This window comes from Cricetulus griseus, chromosome 2 (assembly GCF_003668045.3).
Source record: "Cricetulus griseus strain 17A/GY chromosome 2, alternate assembly CriGri-PICRH-1.0, whole genome shotgun sequence".
Taxonomy (NCBI): Eukaryota; Metazoa; Chordata; class Mammalia; order Rodentia; family Cricetidae; genus Cricetulus; species Cricetulus griseus.
The window spans coordinates 381906647-381927903 of NC_048595.1; the positions used below are offsets into that span (position 1 = coordinate 381906647).

The window sequence follows — 21257 nt, forward strand, 5'->3', positions numbered from 1 at the left end:
ATGGCTTAGCAGTTAAGAAGAGCATATACTGCTCTTGTAGAGGACCAAGTTTGGTTTCGCCACCCACATCAGGTGGCTCACAACTACCCAGAGAATCGAATGTGGATTTTTTTGGCACCTGCACTCATATATATGCATAGCCCCCCCCAACAGAGATTATTATTGAGATAGGCCAGGCTAGCTCACAGCAGTCCTCCTGCTCAGCCTGTTAATGTGGTTACAGGTTCAGCAGTGAGCCTTTTTCTTTTTTAAACACATTAACAAAACGTGAGTGCTATCAGGGATAGATAGGTTAAATATTAAAGCTGATCCAGTATATTGTTTAGCAAAATTATACATTCTGCTGGCTATGGAAACAGGATACAAACCGAAAAACAAATCAGCCCATCAGAAGCTTTAGTGTCACACTGAAGGATCTGAGTTTTCTTGCTATAATGAACTAATATGGCTATATTCGGTCTTTTTTTTTTTTTATGGTTTTTCAAGACAGGGTTTCTCTATGTAGCAGTCCTGGCTGACCTGGAACTCATTTTGTAGACCAGGCTAGCTTTGAACTCACTGAGATCTGCCTGCCTCTGCCTCCCAAGTACAGAGATTAAAAGCATGCACCGCCACCACCACCACCCTGTTCAGTCTCTTTGTTGTGGTGTGTTTTGAATGTTCTTTTATTTCAATATGACTCATGTACTAGAAGGAAACAGTCTTAGCACGGAGTGTTTGCTGTGAGAAACACAAAGTTAGCTGTCAGGCTCTGGCACTGTCTGATGGTTACTGCCCAGAGGTAGAGTCAGTCAAGTGCTTCATACGAACTACCTGAGAACCTTGTTGTATCCTCACCAAAGCTGGAAACTGGTTCTTCAAGAAGTCTGCTGATTTTGTTGTAAGTGGATGCTACAGATCGAATCCAGTTCCCTGGAGCTGAGAAAATACCCTGAAGTCTTCACCCTGCAGCTCCTTAAAGCTCAGGGGCTCTCCAGTTCCCATGTGCACCACAAGCCTCCTCCACAGTAGACTGAGCTCAGACAGCCCTCTTCATACCCATTTTACCCCTAAGTCAACATCAGGGCTCTTTCAGGGTAAACTGACTATTAATTGTAGCATTTATGTTTTTCATAACCACCTAATGTATAGAAAAGCTCTCTCTGCTTTTCTGGGTGGGTGTATAGTTCAATAACCTTATTACATTTTATTTTTTGTGTGTGTTTGTGTCTGTGCGTATGTGGGGTGTAACTAAATCTTGTGACTCCATCTACTAACTAGGCATAGAGCATGTTCTGTATACAAGAAACAAGTTCTATTCAGAAGTGACCCATGGCTTCAGGAGGCAGCTCCTGGGTCAGCTGCTGGACTAACGCAGACTTCCATGAAGATCTTCAGAGTCCTGTTCCACTTTGAAACGGGGCCAAGCACTGCTCAAAACTGTCTACCTGTTGTCTACCTGTAGGCAACACCTTATAGTTCTGTACACCCTTAAGATAAACTAGATTTAGAAAAATTAGGGTTGTACTAAAGCAGATGATTCAGTTTCACCATCTCATTATATGAGAAATAATTTCTCATATAAACCAGGTTCACCAATTTACTAACTGCATGATGAGTGGTATCTTTAGAAAACTATCAAGGCTGGAGAGGTACTCAGTGGTAGAACATTTACACCAAAGTCTGGGTTCCATCTCTAGGACCACAAAAATAAAAACCCCAAACCAGCTGTTTCCCTTAAAGATAAATGCAAACCAGAGTAAAGATGCTGCAGAATTCAGAACTTTACAACAATTTATTTCAAAACAGAAGCTTAAAAAAAAGTAAAAGAAAACCACACATCCCATGATGCCATAAGAAACCTCTATTGGAATGGGGCTGAGCACTCCTTAACTGGAGTGGGCTATAACCAATTTTTACTAAAACTGTAAGAAATTTTCTTCCACAACACATGGGAACAGGGTACGGCTCCTATAGCTAGCAGATGTTCAAGGACATGCTCATGTCTAACGAGACTGAGGGGACTGTGGAGACTGTGATGCTCTGGGCTTCCGGCGTCTCCTGCTGCTTTCTTGGTCTTCAGTGTCTGGATACTTGGAGAGGTCCAGAGTTAACACGTGGCTGAACATGCATTCATCATGCTGAAAGGGAGGGAGGCCAGTTTTAGCTGTCCTGCTTAGAGGAGAGGTATTTTTCAAAGGTCACTAGTTAATCTTGATTTGCATTTAAAAGGGATTAGTTATCCTGTTTGTTTGTGTTTTTGAGAAAGGGTTTTCTTTGTAACCCTGGCTATCCTGGAACTCACTCTGTATACCAGGCTGGCCTGAAATTTAGAGAAATTTCCTTGCTTCTGGCTCCTGGGTGCTGGGATTAAAGGCATACACTACCACACCTAGCTCAGTAAATTAATTATTATCCTAGCTTAAAGTGGAACTGCCTAAAAACCGAAGGTCTTGAATTGTTGCTCTACTCCCTTGGCTCAGGTTTTTAATTATTTTAAAATCTGAGAGAGAGAGAGAGAGAGAGAGAGAGAGAAGTGATTTGGTTTTCTCCTATCACGTGGGTCTGGAGGATCAAACTCAGGTCAACAAACTTGGTAGCAAGTGCCTCAACCTGCTGAGCCCTCTGCTGAGCCATGACCTACAGTTTTAATTTCCTGTTTCACTTAAAATGTCTTCAATCTTTCTGTCAAGGCAAGTATCTGAGTAATTACTCATAAATCTTACTCTTTAAAAATCATTTGGTTTATATTTATCTACTGTAGAAACCAATAGTGTGTGCAACTCCTGAACTATATGGATGTGGAATCCCAAGGCTGGCAGGGTCAGAGGGGCCCTGTCCTTGCCCCTGTATCTCTTACCTCTGGGTAGATGCCTATCAGTGCATCAGCTCTGGAGTAGAACTCCTCTTTCAAGGAAATGACTATCATCTGAAACTGTTCTTGACTCTGCTCTTTGATGTAACTTGAAACCTGGGAGGAAATAAAAAGCACACATTTCACTAGCAAGGCAAGGCCTCCTTTGGGTTCTAGGAACAATGATTCTTTTTCATTTTAAAAATCACATTTGAGTTGATAACTCAAAGCTTAAAGATTGGGGAAATCAGTCTTGGTTAAAGATGAATTCTAGCTCCTTGGGGAAGCTCAATTCTAAGGAAATAACTAAAATAACTGGGGTATGATGGTACACACCTGTAATTCCAGAGAAGCATAGGGTCTGAGGGAGGTCCCAGTATCTTCCAGGGCATACCTGGAATCACCTAACATCCTTCCACTAAGGCCCTACCTTTTCAAAGCTTCCTTTATGAAGCGCAATTGGAGAAAATCCTTTTCCAGTGCCATAGCCTTTATGTAGGGGACATTTTATATCCAGACTGTCGCATCATATCTCTAGTTCAGGACTTCCATTCCTGCATCATGGCTACTGCCATAGCCTCTAAAACCAGAGTCCTTTCTGTGAATGTGGCTTTTTAGCCTCTCATTAATCCTCTATATATGGTACTTCAGAAGTACAGTTATCCTGAATTTAGAGCACTTAGGACCAGTATACTCTGACCCAGACCAATCTTAGGGACTTGGCAAGTACTATCTTACTAGACAAAAGTCTGAGTCTTAGTTCTCCTGTACCCAAGTTTTGTCATTTTATTTTGTATGGTAAGAAAGCTATCAAACAGCTTAGCCTTCCTCCATGGTGTCTTCAAGCTTATACTTGAGTGTTGTCCTGGCTGTCCTCAATGATGGACTGTGACTTACAGTATAATCCACATGCGCCCTTTCTCCACTAAGTTGTTCTTGGCCATAGTTTTCTCACAGCAATGGAATAAAACTAGAACAAAAATGTTCTATTAGAAATTGAAAGCAGAAGCAGCGGCACACACCTTTAATCCCAGCACTCCAGGAGGCAGAGGCAGGTGGATCTCTGAGTTAGAGGCCAGCCTGGTCTAGAAAGCAAGTTCCAGGACAGCCAGGGCTACACTGAGAAACCCTATCTTGAAAAACCAAAGTGGGGGGAGGGGAGAAATTGAAAGCAGAAAAATACTTACTTTGCCAATGTTAGTGTTGTCCAGGGCTGCATCTACTTCATCTAATACAAAGAATGGAGCAGGCCGAAAACTAGAAAAAAGTTACATGCACATGAGTAACAACTTCCTACTTGTTTTATGAAGACTTAGAGAGAGGCAAGGAGTAACAGTACTTAGGGTTTACAAAACCTTTTCCAAATTCTGGGAGACTTCTAGTGCCACCATGCCCAGCTCCCCACCCATTTCCATGACAGCTCTGGGCTCTCTTCTCACATGTCTGCACACTGGATCCCACATGAGTGCTAAGCCATCATTTCCCTTCCCCTCTACCTGTTCTCTCCAAGGGCAGTTAGTGGCAGCAATTATTATAATTATTTAGGCTAAATCCATGGAGTCAATACTGACATCTTCATATTCCATGCCTGTTAGCAACCTCTATCTCTCATACTGTCCCAAGCCACCACAACCTTTAACCTTGCTTGTTGCAACAGCATCCTAACCCTGTGCCTATCACTGCCATAAAAGTATCTTCTACACATGCTATGCCCACTTTAGATTCAGAATCTTCAGACTTGCTATTCTTTTGTTGTTGTTGATTCTTCAAGACAGGGTTTCTCTGTGTAACAATCCTAGCTGTCCTGGAACTCACTCTGTAGACCAGGCTGGCCTCAAACTTACAGAGATCCACCTGCCTCTGCCCCCCAAGTGCTGGGACTAAAGACATGTACCACCAATGCTGGGTGAATAAAGTATTTTTAAGGAAGACACTTTGTTTACTCACAGGAATCTCCACACAGCCTGCAACAGTATCTGAAAGTGTGAATATTTAATAGAGTGAAGGGATAGGATGCTACCTAATAAAAATCTCATTCTGCTGTGATCCTGCACCTGGAGTCCTTCCCAGCCCACCATGGTTTTTCTCTGTACCTCTCCTGTGGGGGCTTGTTCCATTCCTTTCTTGAGAACAGAAGTCAGATTCCTATGTTCTTTCTCAGTGATGGGAAGACAGCAGCATGCACACTGCTGCCACCTGCTGAGAATGCTGAAGGCTGTTGTCTTATTTTACCCCACTTTTGTTTCTTTATTTATATTTCAAGGAGATATACAACTATCAGCAGTGGAAATGAGGATGTTAAGCCCCCCACTTCCCTTTTTAAAGGAAGAAATATTTTGCTTTCATTACATAGTAGAGCTCTGAGTATGGCCTGGGAAATGATAAAATTAGGTCATTGCTTATTGCTCATTTTTGGCAATCTTGATATCCTATGTGGATTAGATAATACTGCTAGCTATTGAAAGCATTTGTCAAAGACTGTACTTGTAGATCTTCTAACTTGCTATGGATCTAAAACAAACTTCAATTTATGACTGAAAAATAGCTTTGCTAAATATTATTAAAGGAAATAATTATAAGCTGGGCAGTGCACACCTTTAATCCCAGCACTTGGGAGGCAGAAGCAGGTGTATCTCTATGAGTTCGAGACCAGCCTTGTCTACAGAGTGAGTTCCAGGACAGCCTCCAAAGCAACAGAGAGATCCTGTCTCAAAACAACAACAACAAAACCCAAAAAGAAAATGATTATAGTTTTCTGTAGAAAGATGCACTTGCTGTGGCCTTACCTGTGTACAGCAAACAGAAGAGCCAAAGCAGCCACACACTTTTCTCCCCCTGACAAATTGTCCATAGGCATGAACCGTTTGCCCGGAGCCACACAATTATAGCTAATCCCATCTAAATAAGGTTCTTCAGGGTTCTCTGGGCTAAGAAATGCCTGAAACACATTTATTTAGCCATATTAGAAAAGTAAGCAATACATTTCAAGTTGAGTGGCAACATATTTAAGTGAAAAAAATTCATTCTCTTGGTTAGATTTTCCTCAATTTTGATGGGAAAATGCTAATACCTGTAAATATATTTAATTCCATATTTAACCATAGACATCAGGGTTATCTGGGATGAGGGAAAGAGAGAATGTTATTTTTTTGTGTTGTTTTTGTTTTTTGAGACAGGGTTTCTCTGTGTAGCTTTGGAGTCTATCCTGGCACTTGCTCTGGAGACCAGACTGGCCTTGAATTCACAGAGATCCGCCTGCCTCTGCCTCCCGAGTGCTGGGATTAAAGGGGTGCGCCACCACAGCCCGGCGAGAGAATGTTCAATATATCCAAGGCCTGGGCCTTTCCATCATAATTCCAGTCAAACCTTAGCAGCAGATGCCAGAGTTAAAAAAAAATCCATCAACTTACTTGTTGTTCTATCTAGCTGGCATTTACTATGGGCCACATACTGTAGATATGTGTATGAATCCTGTTTTCAATGAGTTAATATGCTTATTTTGCTGTAAATAAGTTACGTTTAGTTGAAATTCTAAAATTCAGAAGTAGGATCATCTCAGTCATAACGTGAGTCCAAGCAGAGCTGGCACATAAATCCTGACCTACATCTTTTTCCATTTTTAATTTCCCAAGTATTTGCTGTGGCTACTGATAATACAACTGGAGTGGGTAAAACAGTGGGCCAACAGATTCATTCAAATGGATATTATGTGGATTTGATCCCATCTTTAGTCTTCTTCTCTCTTTTGATCAATACAACTATTTCTTCTACCCTGATCCCACCTTTTACCACAGAGACCATTAGTTCCACAAAGTCAATTTAGTAGCAGTCAATAGGATTTCAGCATTAAAATCAAACAAACACACAGAAATCAAGTGATCCAACCCCACTTATGTTTCAAGTGGAAGAATAGGCCCAAAGTGTCTCTAACTAGTCCATGCTGTCAGGATAGTGGTAGAATCCAGAACACACATCTTGAAGATGACCAGTCTTCTTCCTATAGTGGTTTTGCACCTACATCATTCAAGGATTGTGCAGTGGTCATTTATTTCTCACCAGAAAACAACAAACACTATCTTTTACACTAAGCTCCCGTAGGATTGGGGGTTGAAAAACACACCTGGGCACTGCTGTTCCTGCAGAGCTTCTTGTAGATTTGATCAATCGAAATTGAGATGTGCTCAAAACACTGGCTGAAAGCATCGTATCTCCGCCTTTTCACCTGTTCAAACTCTTGCCTACATACTCTGGCTTCCTTTCTGCTGGCCTCAAAAGCTAAGGAAAAAACCAACGTTATTTTTGAGACCACTGGGGACTTCTCTTAAACTAAATTATACAGTATTTCCAGAACTGATCTTTGAGTTTGGCTGTCTTGATTATATCCACCTTCAAAATACCTTAACAGTTACAAAGTTCTGAAAACACATCTTTTCCTGACAGAGATAATGTCTAAATAATATTAGCAAATCCTGACAGTGTATTCAATATACTTACTTTTTTGGTATGAAAAATCTTAATTATATGTTTTAAAATGATTAATAAGCCTACTTATTTTTGTTAAGACAAGAGTCTCATGTATCTAGGCTGGCCTCAAGCTCACTATGTGGCTGAGGGTGATCTTGAACTTCTGATACTCCTGCCTCTACCTCCAGAGTTCTTGTATTATTAGTACATGCCCCTAAACCCAGTTTATGAGGATTTGGAAATGGAACCCAGGGTTTCATGTACATTAAGTATTTGTTCAACAGAGCTATATTTCCCAACCCCCCAATAAACCTATTTTTAAAGTAAAGCATAACATTCTTCATAAAGGAAGACATTTTGGCTTTCAGTATTAAAAAACACATTAATATAAGGCAACAGAGAAAAATACATGTTAATAAAAGAAAGGTACAATACAAGGAGATTGTTGGCACATACAGAAATGAAACACCCAAGAATATCCTCTTGCTAACAACTATAAACTCAAATTTTACCATCTGCAGATTCTTGAAACTTGTCTCTGACAGCCTTTAAGTTCTCCTGTGCTCTTAGGTTTGGAGCTGAGGTCTTCAGTAGAGTATTTTCTTGGGATGCTACTTGCTCTCGAAGGAGTGTAAGGTGGTCTTCCACTTCCTTATCTGATTGTAGAGCCTATCATTGGCAAAGAACAAAATTGATTGGCATGCCTTTAACATTCAAAGGTAAGGCCCAAGTGTAAGACTTACCAATCTTTGTGTGTGAGAGCACATCTCCACAGCATGTGTGTGCAAGTGAGGGGCCAGCTTTTGGGACTGATTCTCTTCTTCCATTATGTATGACCCAGGAATTAAACTCAAGTTATCAGGGTTGGTGGCAAGTGCCTTTATCTGGTGAGACACTTTGCTGCCACCTACCTTCTTCCATCCTTCCTCACTATCATCATCCATTCATCCATCCATCCCCCATCCCATCCCATCCATCCATCTTGGTTTCTTGATATAGGGTCTTGCTATATAGCCCTGGCTGGTCTGGTATTCACCATGTAGCCTGGACAGGCAGGCATCAAACTTTTAGCAATCCTCCTGCTTCAGACTCCCAAATGCTGAGGTTATAGGTGTGTGCCACCACACCTGGCAAGGATGCTATCTGACTCTACTTGGACCCTATGCATCTCCTTGCTCCCTTTGGAAGCCATTCTGGGCTTGGTACTGCTGTCACACAGGTCTGCAGTTTCCTTACCCAGCAGTGCCTTTCTTGGCTCCAATACTGTATTATGATGCTCTGAGAACATTCTTTACCTTCCCAGATTATGGTCATGTCCAAAATGTGAAAATTCAGTTATCATCTGTTTCTCTGTTCATTAAAAATAATACTGGTCATTTATTACGGGTTAGACATTGAATCTTCAATCATGAAAACTATTCAGTTTTTGCCTTAAAAAAGCTCACAGAGGGGCTGGAGAGATGGCTCGGTGGTTAAGAGCTCTGTCTGTTCTTTAGAGGACTTGAGTTTGATTTTTAGCCCAGTTCCAGGGGATCTGACACCTTCTTCTGGCCTCTGAGGGCACCAAGCATGTATGTGGTATAAAAGCATGCATATAGGCAAAACACCCATACACATAAAAAAACAGCAAAAAAAAAAAACTGACAGAGAAGTAAAAAATACAAACTGATATAACTGATATATACACTAGGATGAAAAAGCCTCCTCACAGGATGAGCATATAGGTACTACAGGGCAGAGAGAAGGAATGCAAATAACCTAGAAGGTGTAATGCTTAACTCCAAAACTAATGAATAAGGAGGGGAAGAGGAAAGTGTAGCTATGTTCTTCCAGGAAAACTTTCTTGACTCCAAGTGCTGGTTAATAATAAAGATAGTATTTAACTTACTGAGAAAAGGATTATTTGAAAACTAAATAAGCTTCTTATCTGGGTGACTTAAAAATAACAATAAAGTAAATTTTAAGTGATTAAGTATGATGGGTTTCCTGCTGAAATACTATGCTTCCCAGCTTTCCTTGCAGACTACAGAAGTCATTTCCACCCTCACAAGGGACCCACATCCCATCTTCTATAGGCATTTTGGCCACCCACATATGTGGGTAACAAAAGTGCCCACCACTGTGAATAAACATGTCCCTGCCTAACGTCAGACCAAGCCTCTTTTTCTACCTTCTGTCACTCTACAGCTGCTTTTAAATAATCTAACACATTGGTGCCAAAAGACCTAGGAAGGTTATCTAGAGGTCAGAGTCCTCTCCCACTGCCCCAATCTGGCAGCTCCAAGCCTTTTCTTGAGGGTCTTTTCTTTTCACTCTCTGTTTTAGCTTCTCTTTCACCTTGCTGACTTACCGTGATGCAGTTTGATTTAGGTGGGAGGCCATTATGCGTTAGACCAAAACACATATGCAACATAACAAACTGCCCAGACAAGCACTTAGAGGCACCTTAGTTAGATTTGGGAGTTCACTGGAGCTAAGAGGTAAGCATTTTGGATTGTCTGCCCCATGTGCAGACATATACAAACTGGTTATGGATATGTAGATCACTGTGTTTAGTCTTTAAGAAAGTTGAATATCTTTTTGGGTATGGATTTTTTTTTCCTGCTGTTCTACTCTACCGAAAAGGTGGCCTCTGGAGTTGGAATTTGGCTTGTCTACTCTAGACCCAAGCATGTTTATTTAAAAAGTATCTTCCAAAGTCTGTCCTAGGTGGGGTACCTGACTCTGTAACAGGAAGGAAAGCAAACCAGAGCATCCCAGGAAAAGTAACTTTGTTCTTAAGAATAACTGGTGGCACACACCTTTAATCCCAGCACTAGGGAGGCAGAGGCAGGCAGATCTCTGTGAGTTTGAGGCCAGCCTGGTCTACAAGAGCTAGTTCCAGGACAGCCTCTAAAGCCACAGAGAATCCCTGTCTCGAAAAACCAAAAAAAAAAAAAAAAAAAAAAAACTAAGAAGCAAACTAGTTCCTTAGAGGTTATAAATGGCAAGGTGTTGTTTTTAGTTTTGCAAAACAGGACTTCACTGTGTAGCTCCAGCTGCCCTGGAACTTACTCTGTAGACCAAGCTGGTCTTCAATTCACAGAGATCTACCTGCCTCTGCCTTTGCCTACCAAGTGCTGGTATTAAAGATGTGTACCACTACCTGGCAAAAGGAAAGGTGCTTTTAACTCTCTGAATTCTCCCCACTTTTCCTTCACTTTGTTTACTATCTTTAAAGCTTTTGTTCAAATTTTAACTTTCTGTATTTTAGGATTTGTAAGTTCATTGAGTGTGATTTTAAAAGGATGCATAGATAATCTTAATTTGCCAGAACATATCATGTTAAATAACTTGATCAGAAAAAGGCTGTGTGCCTAATGGGCTCACCTGGGAATACAATGTGGCTTTCTGCATCTTGGCTGATGACCTAGCAGCCATGTGACTTGGCCATCAACTTTACTATGGTTAAAAAGAGGACATGCCATGTGGTTTACCTGTGACCTTGTTTAGATCACAGTATAACCAGGGGATAATGCTTAGGCTTTCTAGGAACAACTTCAGTTTTAGAACAGTACTACCCCAAAAGGCATTTCCTGAGGGATGAGATGAAAGGAGATTCTACTGTTATTCACAGTCTGCCCCTTTCCATTTTAATGAGGTAATGATAATAAACTGATTTTTGAAGGATGAGAACTGACTGCTAGTGTACAAATGGGGTTAGAAGCTTGTAATTTTTATCATGTCCTCTCTGGGAATGAAGAGAAACTAGGGATTTTGTTTAATCACTGAACTCATCAGTTGAATCCATCAAGCTCAGAGAGGGGCATCCAGGTTGGTGGACACATAGACAGGCTGACAGACCTATAGGAGGCACAATGTATGGGAGCTCAGCTCAATACCTCCTCCATTCCTGTTCTATGTATCCCCTTCACTTGGCTCTTCCCATGTTATATCTTTCATTAAAAATTGGTAAATATATAATAAATATTACCATGAATTCTACATGTGATTCTAGCAAATTACTGCATTTGAGGGCTGAGGTACCGCTGGGTGTCTGACATCTAAAGGGCAGGCAGTCTGTACTCTGAACTTGTGGAATCTGATGCCCCTTCAGGCAGTAAGTGCCAGTCTGGAACTAAACTCTAATATTTCCAGCTGGTGTTCAGAGAACTAAAGAACTGCTACTTCTGTATTGTTGAAAACACTGTTAATACAGATATTTTGTGGTGTATGCACATATTGGTGTGTGTGCACATGTATGTGTAGAGGCCAGAGACTGACTGGCTGTCTTCTTTAGTTTCTCTCCACCTTAGTTTTTTTAAATTTTACAAGTGTTTTTGCCTGCATGTGTGTCTGAACATCACCTGCATGCGGTGTCCATAGAGGCAAGAAGAGGACAGTGGATCCTTTGGAACTGGAGTTACCGATGCTTGTTAGCTACAATGTGGGTAAAGGGAACAAAACCTGGGTCCTCTCTGGAAGAACAGCCAATACTCATACCACTGAGCCAACTCTGCAACCCTCCACCTTATGTTTTGAAACAGGATCTGTCACTGGACCTGGAGCTCACTACTGACTGGCTAGACTAGCTTCAGGGACCTACCTGTCTCTGACTCCCCAGTTCTGGAATTACAGACTTAAAATTGTAGCACCTGGCTTTTTCTATGGGTACTGGGGAGCCAAACTTAGTTTATTATGTTTGCTTGGCAAACACTTTACTAACTTAACAACCTCTGCAGCTCCTATTTTGGTTTTTGGAGACTGGATTTCATGACACAGTAGCTGACAGTAATTTTTTGATCCTCCTGCCTCTACCTCTCAAATGCTGGGATTGTAGGCATTTGCAATTATCATCCTGACTTTCTTTTTTCCTTTGATGTCTCTTCCCCCACAAAACAACAAACTCTACCAATACCCACCCAAAACCTTAAACCTAACCATATAAAAATGACTCTGTAGTATTTTAATAGTCAATATTACTGTTAGTCACAAACAAATCTTTAAATTACCTTCAAATCCTCCCTTAGAGGACTGTAGTCTACTTGGATGGATGCTTCTTTTTCATAGATATCAGCTGTTGCCTGGGTACTTTCTGTTTCAGTTAACTGAAAAACAGACACTCTGCCTGAATAACAACCTCTACTACAGCTTTGTTGAGTCATTCAGATCAAAAGTTAACCCCTGTATAGCAACCAACCAGCCACAAAGGCCTGGTCTCAGTCATTCCTGACATAATCATGCACCAATGTCCTGTGCTCACTTTGCTGCAAGCACACAACCTTATTGACAAAGCAGGTGGGAGCCACTCTCAGGGCTAACATACTCCCTCAGTGCAGAGCACCCTGCATATCTGCTCAATTCTCACTTCAGCTACCTCCCAGATGCCTTCCCCTAAGCTATATAAGCTAGCTAAGTCTCTGAGATCCACCATCAACACTCAGAACTAGGTTTTCTCCTTTTGTTCTATTAGAAGTTATCAATATCTAGTATAAAAACATTTTTTAAGAGGAGCAAATTACTGTTTATTCAACTATTGTTTGGCTGTTGGTGTAATGATGATGAAAACCAAAACTTACAAAATGGAAAAAGCCTTATTCATCCCTTAGTAGACTTCTTAGCAACGTAAACTCAATGAAAATACTTTTTGAATTAAGTTTACACTTTACATACTTTCTTAAAACAGCTCAAATGCAAGTTAAACTGAATACTAAATGTATTGCAGAAGAGAAGCACTACATCTCATGAGTGTGACTCCACTGCATATGAAAGAAGACATGACATTTGTCTGACTTATTTTGCTTTATGTCACAATCTCAAGTTCTATTTTCCTTCAAATGATATATCATACTTTACAGTTAAGCAAACTTTCATGTGTGCATATACATTTTCTTTACCCATTTATTTGTTGACCTGAATCTAGACTGGCTCCATATGTTGGCTATTGTGAACAGTATTGTAATAAATACAATAAGTTTATCTGTGGTATGCTGATTCCTCAGGGCTCATACAGAGTAGCAGCAGATCTGTATCCTATGGTGGGTTTTTGCTGTTTTACTTTTTTTGAGGAACCTATATAAGATTTCCACAGTGGGTATGCTAGTTTACATTTCTACTAGCTTTGTATAGAGTGATACCCTTTCCTTACATCCTCACCAGCCTTAGACACCATTTATTGTTTTGTTTTTGATGGTAGCCATTATGCTCTAAGTATTAATTCTTGCTGTTAGTTCTTGAGTTGTTGGAATCCTTTTCATTAAGTCCTTGCCTCTACTCTCTGTTTCCACCTGAATTTTCTGGTGTGTTAGCATCTAGTCCTCCATTCCACAATGCCTCCTTGGATGTCTCCCTCTGTGGGAGCTGTGGGAAGTTGACTCCAGATACCTTTACTTGTGACTATTCTTATTTTCAGGTTCCCAAAGTAGCTCAGCTTTAAATAGGTTTCTTCTCAAGATGGCATGGAGTCTATGGGAAGTGACAAAACAGACTTAACTTTTTTTGCTAACTGACCATGATAGAGCAGTCATTATCTCACTATAATCCCCAACAGGATTCTAAACTTTTGAGATCTTTCATGGGCTTGTCCTAGGGCTAGATTGCTAGTTTCTTTTTCTTTTTTCTTTTTTTTTTTTTTTACCAGGGCTGCTTCTACTCCACCTCTCCCATCAAGGATTCATGGCTGGTACTGCATGGTGTTTGCTTCTTTTTGCTGTGATACTTTTATGTTTTTTCCCCATTTTTCCATCTAATGGTCTTCCAGTATTTCTCTTGGGAAGAAACTGTTTTCTGTTTCTTCTTTCTTAGTACACATATTTTCTACCTTTTGTAATTTTCCCAAAGTACTTGGAAAATATTTTTCTGCCTTTTTTTCTCTGTCTTTTTTTTTTAAGATTTTATTTATTTGTGTACAACATTCTGCTTCCATGTATATCTGCACACCAGAAGAGGGCACCAGATCTCATTACAGATGGTTGTGAGCCACCATGTGGTTGCTGGGAATTGAACTCAGGACCTCTGGAAGAGCAGTCAGCACTCTTAATCTCTGAGCCATCTCTCCAGCCCCCTTTTCTCTGTCTTTTATGTTTGTGGGTTTCTATAAAGCCATCTTTAAGCTCAGAGATCTTTAGAATGTTTAATCTGTTAGTAAGCCCAGATAAAGTATTCACTTCTCTTATGCTTCTTTTGTTTCTGCTTAAAATCTCCATCTGCTTAAATTCCTGCTTACATACTGACTATCTAGGAGAGTTCTCAGCTTTTTAACCCCATTTGTCTTAAATTTCTTTCCTGATAATACCAACAGCCCCACCCATTTCTTAGTTGAAGTCTGATGTTGGTTCCTGCTATCAGGAAAAGTATGTGCTGAGCAAAAGTAGCTACTGTAAATAGTCAGTACTGTGGTGGTGAGGTGTAGGAAGAGAAGTATCTACAGTCCAGTGACTAGGTGCCAATCTTTACCAGGCTTCTATGCCTGGGCTATGAATTTCACAATCTTCTCAGTACATTTTTTTTTCTCCCTTAGTTGGGACAGGATGGTGAGAGATGCCTGGAGTGGAGAACTGCTAACACTTAAGCACTGTTAACCTCAGAAGATAAGGTTCTGGTAAAGTAATTTCTCCAGAGGGCAGCAGACTCTGTTAAGCAATGTCATTTCAGAAGGTTTCAACGTAAAAAAGCAAAAGGTTACTGGGCAGTGGCAGCGCACACCTTTAATCCCAACATGCAGGAAGTAGAGGCAGGTGGATCTTTGTTAGTTTGAGGCTAGCCTGGTCTACAGAGCAAGTTCCAAGACAGCCAGAATTGTTACACAGAGAAATCCTGTCTCAAAACACCAAAATAACTAACTAACTAACTAACTAACTAACCAACTAAATAAATAAATAAATGCAAGATCCTGAGATTGGCTTCCCCTAGGGTTCTCTCTCTCTCTCTCTCTCTCTCTCTCTCTCTCTCTCTCCTCTCTCTCTCTCTCTCTCTCTCTCTCTCTCTCTCGTGTGTGTGTGTGTGTGTGTGTGTGTGTGTGTGTGTGTGTGTGTGTGTGTGTGTAAATATGTATATTTTTGAGAATTGCTCCCACTATATAGCCCAGGATGCTCCTGAACTCTTGAACCTCATCTCAGCCTTCTAATCCCTCAAGTACTAAGTCTATACAGTCTTGCACCACTATGTCCATTTCAGAAACCTTTTCCTTTTAGATAGTAATTCAATATTAATTCATCTTAATATTTTAATATCTACCCCAAAATATTCTGCCACAAACATTTTTCCCTTTTCCTTTCCTAGAAGGAGCTAGAAAAAGCCATAGCACGAGCAGTTGAAGACATCACATATTGTATTTTTGGTTAGATACCTCCACTTCAATGATGTCCTCCAATGACCCCAGCACAAGATTTATCTCAATGTCTTGAACTTTGCAATCCAGCAGCAAGTTATGCTTCTCTAGTAGCTTCTGTTCCAAAGAACCCTGAATGATTACAACTTCTTTCTGTAATTTTCCCACATCCCTGTAAATACAGATATGAAAAAGTGCCTTACTCATTATGTAATTATACCAAAGAATAACATGTTACATTATAAACTTACATGAAAACGCTACTTTCCTATGAGAGCTCCAAGTGCCAGTGCATGATTTACATATTATCACTCCTGAGAAAGACTATCAATGTATACATTTGATCTAAGAGAACATTTTCATAGACATTTCTTTAATCAGATAGCAAAGACACTGCTTTCCTATATTTTTGAAACAAGATTTTGCTATTTATCTCCAGTTGACTTCAAACTTTGTATTCCCTTGCTTCCAACTCCCAATTGCTAGGATTACAGGTGCATGTCACCATATCTAGCCCCAAATACTTTATTTTTAGATATATGCAATTTTCAATCTGCATTTCCTGCATTTAATATTTTAGAATATTAAACCAGGAAAATATCTCAGCAGACAGATACCAGTCAGCTGTTGCATCTTTGACACCTTGGTTTCCATCATTCACAGAATGCCTTAACTGGGAATGGGGATCTGAAAATAAGGGATGAGGGTTAACACTAAGTCAACAAGGACCTTTAAACAAGTTCAGAAAAGGGACAAAAAGACAAAAAGAAAAAAAGGGAAGAGATCAGGATACAGCGGGAGGTAGAGGAAGATGGGTGGTTTTCAAGAATGTAGAGAAGCAGAAATGATTCTGTTTAAATGAAATACAAGAGGCTGAATATCAAAGCACTGAAGGTCTCCAGATAGTGCGGAAAATTATGACAGGCCAAGGGTTGAGCAAAGAAAAGTGCTTATGGTCCTGTCAATCACGGGAAAGTAGATGTCATTTTGACACAAATCGGCTGATTCAAGGCACTGATTGTCTACATCATGATGGCACATATACTTGTCAGGTACCAGATACTGCTTTAAATACAGACATAGATTAGAGGGAATCCCTGGAGGGCAGGAAAATACCAGTATCAAAAGAGATTCAGGGTAAAAGACTACACATGGGTTCATGCCAAAAAGAACTTCACTGGAAACTGTCCTCGTTTTCCCCATGTTTAGAACATTTGGAAGATGTTATATGGGACCAAGAACAATGGGTAAACATTCAACCAAGTTTAGATAAGAAATATCAAATTGGAAGTATAAGTTTAAAATACTAGCTAGGACTTTCAAACTGATGTATTAATTACCTATCAACAGCCAAAAACTTCTTGCGTTCCTCTTCAATTTGAATATGAATTTTCTCAATGTTGGAACTCTGAGTAGCAAACACTTCTTTAACTTGTTCTTGCTTCATCATGAGTTCATCCACACTTCTCAGACATTCTTCTTCAGTCTGAACAGAGAGAATTTGTGTGTGTGTGTGTGTGTGTGTGTGTGTGTGTGTGTGTGTGTGTGTGTATGTGTGTAAAACATTTTACATTAATACAAAAAGGTTTTGCCATTGTCAGTAAGAACATCTATTCATCCTAAGAGAAACCCCCTTTAGTGCTGCTAAACTCTTTCAGATTTTCACCCTTTTATTTTATAGATTTTGGAAGGTAGTAATCATTTCCTGCCTCTGTCTTTCTATTTGAATCTACTCTTCAGCCTGGCACTTCCTGACTTGTGTTCCATTTGTCCAGTGAAAGTGCTCATGAGACTATAAAATGCTAGCCTGTGTTAACAGTTTTTATCACTTCTTCCTTCCCACTGTGCTGGGCTTCTGTACTGCCTGCTTTTCTGTTTTTCCTCCTAAAATTTCTGAACTTTCTAGAATTCCAACTGTTTCTCCATTACACCATGCTCTCCACCTCCCTTAATCTCAGTCCTTATCATATGCTTTTAATTTGATCTACAAACTAGGAACTCCTGCCATACATAGAATACATCTGTAATCTAGCTTTCAGGATGCTGGGACAGAATTTTGAGTTTGAGAACAGTGGGGCTACATAGTGAAACTGCTTCTGAAAACACAGCAAACCAGAACTCAACCAGTAATTCTGAAGTTTGTAGTCACAGTCCAGAACTCTGTTATCTACATGTATGAGTTATCTCTGGCACTCTCTCTCTCTTCATGCTTAACATCCAGTAATTCATCAGTTCTGTTTGTTTTACTTTAGTATCTTTGAAATATGTTGCCCCCATCCCAACGAGACACTATTAGGTGCTCAAAAAGTTGCTATTCAATGAAAGAAGCCATAACTTCAACAAAGTGGCACTTCAGCCACCCATAATAAATTACCTTCTTTAGGTTATCAATGTCTTCTCTGCCTTTCTGGATAGTCATTTTTAGTGTGGCGATCTTATTCAGTTTCTTCTTAAGCTGATTTCGACTATATTCAAGCTGAATATTAAGCCGAGTTTTTTGTTTTTCAAATTCTAATCTAGTATAATAAAATCAAGCATTATAAGTGGTAAGATAAGTGTGTTGATTCTTTTAACTTTTTTTCCAGATTAAAAAAGTTATGTATAGCCAGGCATTGATGGTGCATGCCTTTAATCCCAGCACTTGGGAGGCAGAAGCAGGCGGATCTCTGTGAGTTCGATGCCAGCCTGGTCTCCAGAGCAAGTGCCAGGATAGGCTCCAAAGCTACACAGAGAAACCCTGTTTCGAAAAACCAAAAAAAAAAGTTATGTATATCTGTGGGTTTATGTGTACCACATTCGTACAGATGTCCACTGAGGCTAAAGGGCATCAGATCCTTGAATCTGGAGTTACAGGTGATTGTGAGCTACCTGATGTGATTGCTGGGAACCAAACCTGGATCCTCTCCAAGAGCAGTAAGTGCTCTTAGCCACTGAGCCATTTCTCTAGCCTCTTTTAATTTTTCTTACAGAAAATTTCAAAAATAAAAGTAGAATTAATGTTATAATGAACCACATGCAATTTACCTAATTTAATAATTATCAATTCATATTGATTCCTGTTTCACCTAACTGAAGTTAGTGTAACAGGCAAGAAAAAGAAATAAGAAAAAATACTAACTATTCAGGAAAAAACAAAACTTTTTATTTACAGAAAATATGATTCTCTATGTAGAAACTCTAAGGAATCTGTCAAAGGGCTAATAGAACTAAGGAGTTTAGTCAAATTTCATGATACAAGGTAAGTTTAAGGAAAACTAATTGTATTTCATTAAAAAGTTTAAAATTTATGATTTGTCTCTGTGTATGTGTTTGTGTGGGTATGTATGATATATGTATGGAGGCATATATGCCACAGTGCAAATATGGTCAATGGACAACTTTGTGGAAGCTATTCTCCCCTTGAACTTCCCAAGAGTTCTAGGGCTTGAACTCGGGGCCACGAGGCTTCATGACAAGTGCTTTACCCATAGAATCATCTTGCTGGCACTACTTTTATTTGAATATACTACCAACATACAATTTTAAACTGAAATTTAAAAACAATTCAATTTGCAAAAGTACAAAGATATGAAATGCTGAGGAACACATGTCATGAAACAGGCACAAGACTGAATTTATATATACTGAAAACTATTAAATTAAAAACACCATTAATGAGTGAAATTTAAAATGATTTAAATAGACACCATGTTTGTGGATCAATTCTTCCCAGGTTGATCTCTAAATTCAGTATGAGCCAAATAAAAATCAAGTTCTTTTTAAGAATATGTGGTGGTTTGTAAGAAAATGTCCCTCATAGAGAATGGCATGGTTAGGAGATGTGGCTTTGTTGGAGTTGCCCTTGCTCAAACAACATTGATTATGACAGACACCTATTGCCTGTGGAACGTAGAACTCTCAGCTCCTTCTCCAGCACCATGTCTGCCTGTGTGCTTCCATGTTCCCCACCATGATGATAATGGGCTATCCTCTGAAACTGTAATCCAGCCCCCTTTAAATGCTTTCCTTTATAAGAGTTGCTGTGGTCATGGTGTCTCTTCAAAGAAACAGAAACTCTAAGACAGAATAGCAATTGAAATATTGATTCTAAAATCTATGGAGAAATGTAAAGGACCTAGAACAGGAAAAAAGGTCATGACTCTTCTCCATTGCTGTACTCTCAGCCTCTAGGAAAGGCACCTAACACATGAAAAGTACACAGTAAATACAAGTTGAGTGAATGAATGGGATATGAAAGTATTATAGAAATTAATAGAAAGGCTGTGGGCCAAATGTTGTTAATTTTGATTTGAAAAACATATTCTCGGAACTAGAGAGATAGCTCTGAGGTTAAGAGCACTGTATGGAATTCCAGAGGTCCTAAGTTCAATTCCCAGCAACCAACCACATGGTGGTTCACAGCCCTCCTTAAATGAGATCTGGTGCCCTCTTCAGGCATGCAGGCATATATGGAGGTAGAATGTTGTATACATAATAAATAAATAAAATCCTTTTTAAAAAAAGTATTTTATCTCTCTTTTTGCAGGGAGGGTTGGTAGAGATACAGGGTCTCTCTTATGGAGCCCTGGCTGTCCTGGAGCTCACTATGTAGACCAGGCTGGCCTTGAACTCAGAGATCTGTCTGTCTCTGTCTCCCAAGTGCTGGGATTAAAGATATGTACCACCATGCCTGGAAATTTTTTTCAAAGGCATGTATTACTTTTATGTTTCAACACATTTGACTAGATGATACATGCATGTGGTACAAAATGCAAAAGATGTAAGATAAACAAAATTAAAACTTCTCCTTTTCATCTCAGTTTTCCTGAGGCAACCACTGATCATTTCTAAATACATATGTATGCACATTCCCTCCAAGGTATCATTTGTGTTCTGATTTTCTTCATTTTTTGCCATATAATGTAAGTTTTTCTATTTATTGTATTGTATTAATTTGGGTTTTGTTTGCTTGTTTGTTTTTTAGAGACATAGTTTCTCTGTGTAACTTTGGTTGCCCTGGAACTCTCTTATAGACCAAGCTGGCCTTGAACTTAGGAGTTCCACCTGCTTCTGCCTCCCTAGTGCTGGGATTAAAGGCATGAGCCACTACCACCCAGCTATATTTTTACTTTTTTTTTTTTTTTGAGACAGGGTTTCTCTGTCTGTTACAGGGTAACAGTCCTGGCCATCCTGGAACTCGCTTTGAGAACCAGGCTGGCCTTGAACTCAGAGATCCACCTGCCTCTGCCTCTCAAGTGCTTGGTGCCTGTGGGAGATCAGAAGATGGCCTCATATCCCAGGGAACTAAAGTTACAGACTGTTGTGAGCAACCATGGGTAGGTGTTGGGAACTGAACCCAGGTCTATAAAAGCAACGAATGCTTTAATTACTGAGTCATCTCTCCAGTCACTACTAATTTTTTTTTAGACAGCACCCATCATACCCAGCTAAAGATATATTTAAAATTTTTAAATAAAAGAAAACCTAACACATATGAGTGTTTTGCATGCATGTGTGTCACTACAAGCATGCAGTGCCTTTTCAGGGCAGAAGATGGCACCAATGATCCCCAGAAGGTAGACATAAGTCACCATGAGGATGCTAGGAATTGAACCTGGGTTCTGACCCACTGAGTCATTATCTTCAGCCCTTATTTTTAATTCTTTGGGTTTT

The 21257-nt window shown here is 39.8% G+C and overlaps 1 protein-coding gene across 2 annotated transcripts in view; it reads right to left on the reverse strand.

Annotated features, from left to right (window-relative positions):
- Positions 1-1849: 1849 nt before the first annotated feature.
- Positions 1850-21257, reverse strand: part of Smc1b (structural maintenance of chromosomes 1B) — a 57759-nt gene continuing 38351 nt past the window's right edge. The window contains exons 16-25 of one of the 2 annotated variants that reach the window (XM_027396004.2): positions 17980-18121; positions 16946-17091; positions 15624-15777; positions 12289-12384; positions 7810-7966; positions 6954-7108; positions 5620-5771; positions 4021-4090; positions 2840-2950; positions 1850-2120 (exon numbers count right to left, since the gene is read on the reverse strand). In XM_027396004.2, coding sequence (XP_027251805.1) covers positions 1986-2120; positions 2840-2950; positions 4021-4090; positions 5620-5771; positions 6954-7108; positions 7810-7966; positions 12289-12384; positions 15624-15777; positions 16946-17091; positions 17980-18121 — 1318 coding nt within the window. In that variant the 3' untranslated portion in view covers positions 1850-1985. The remainder of the gene's footprint in view (positions 2121-2839; positions 2951-4020; positions 4091-5619; positions 5772-6953; positions 7109-7809; positions 7967-12288; positions 12385-15623; positions 15778-16945; positions 17092-17979; positions 18122-21257) is intronic. The other variant, XM_027396005.2, reaches the window with a different exon arrangement.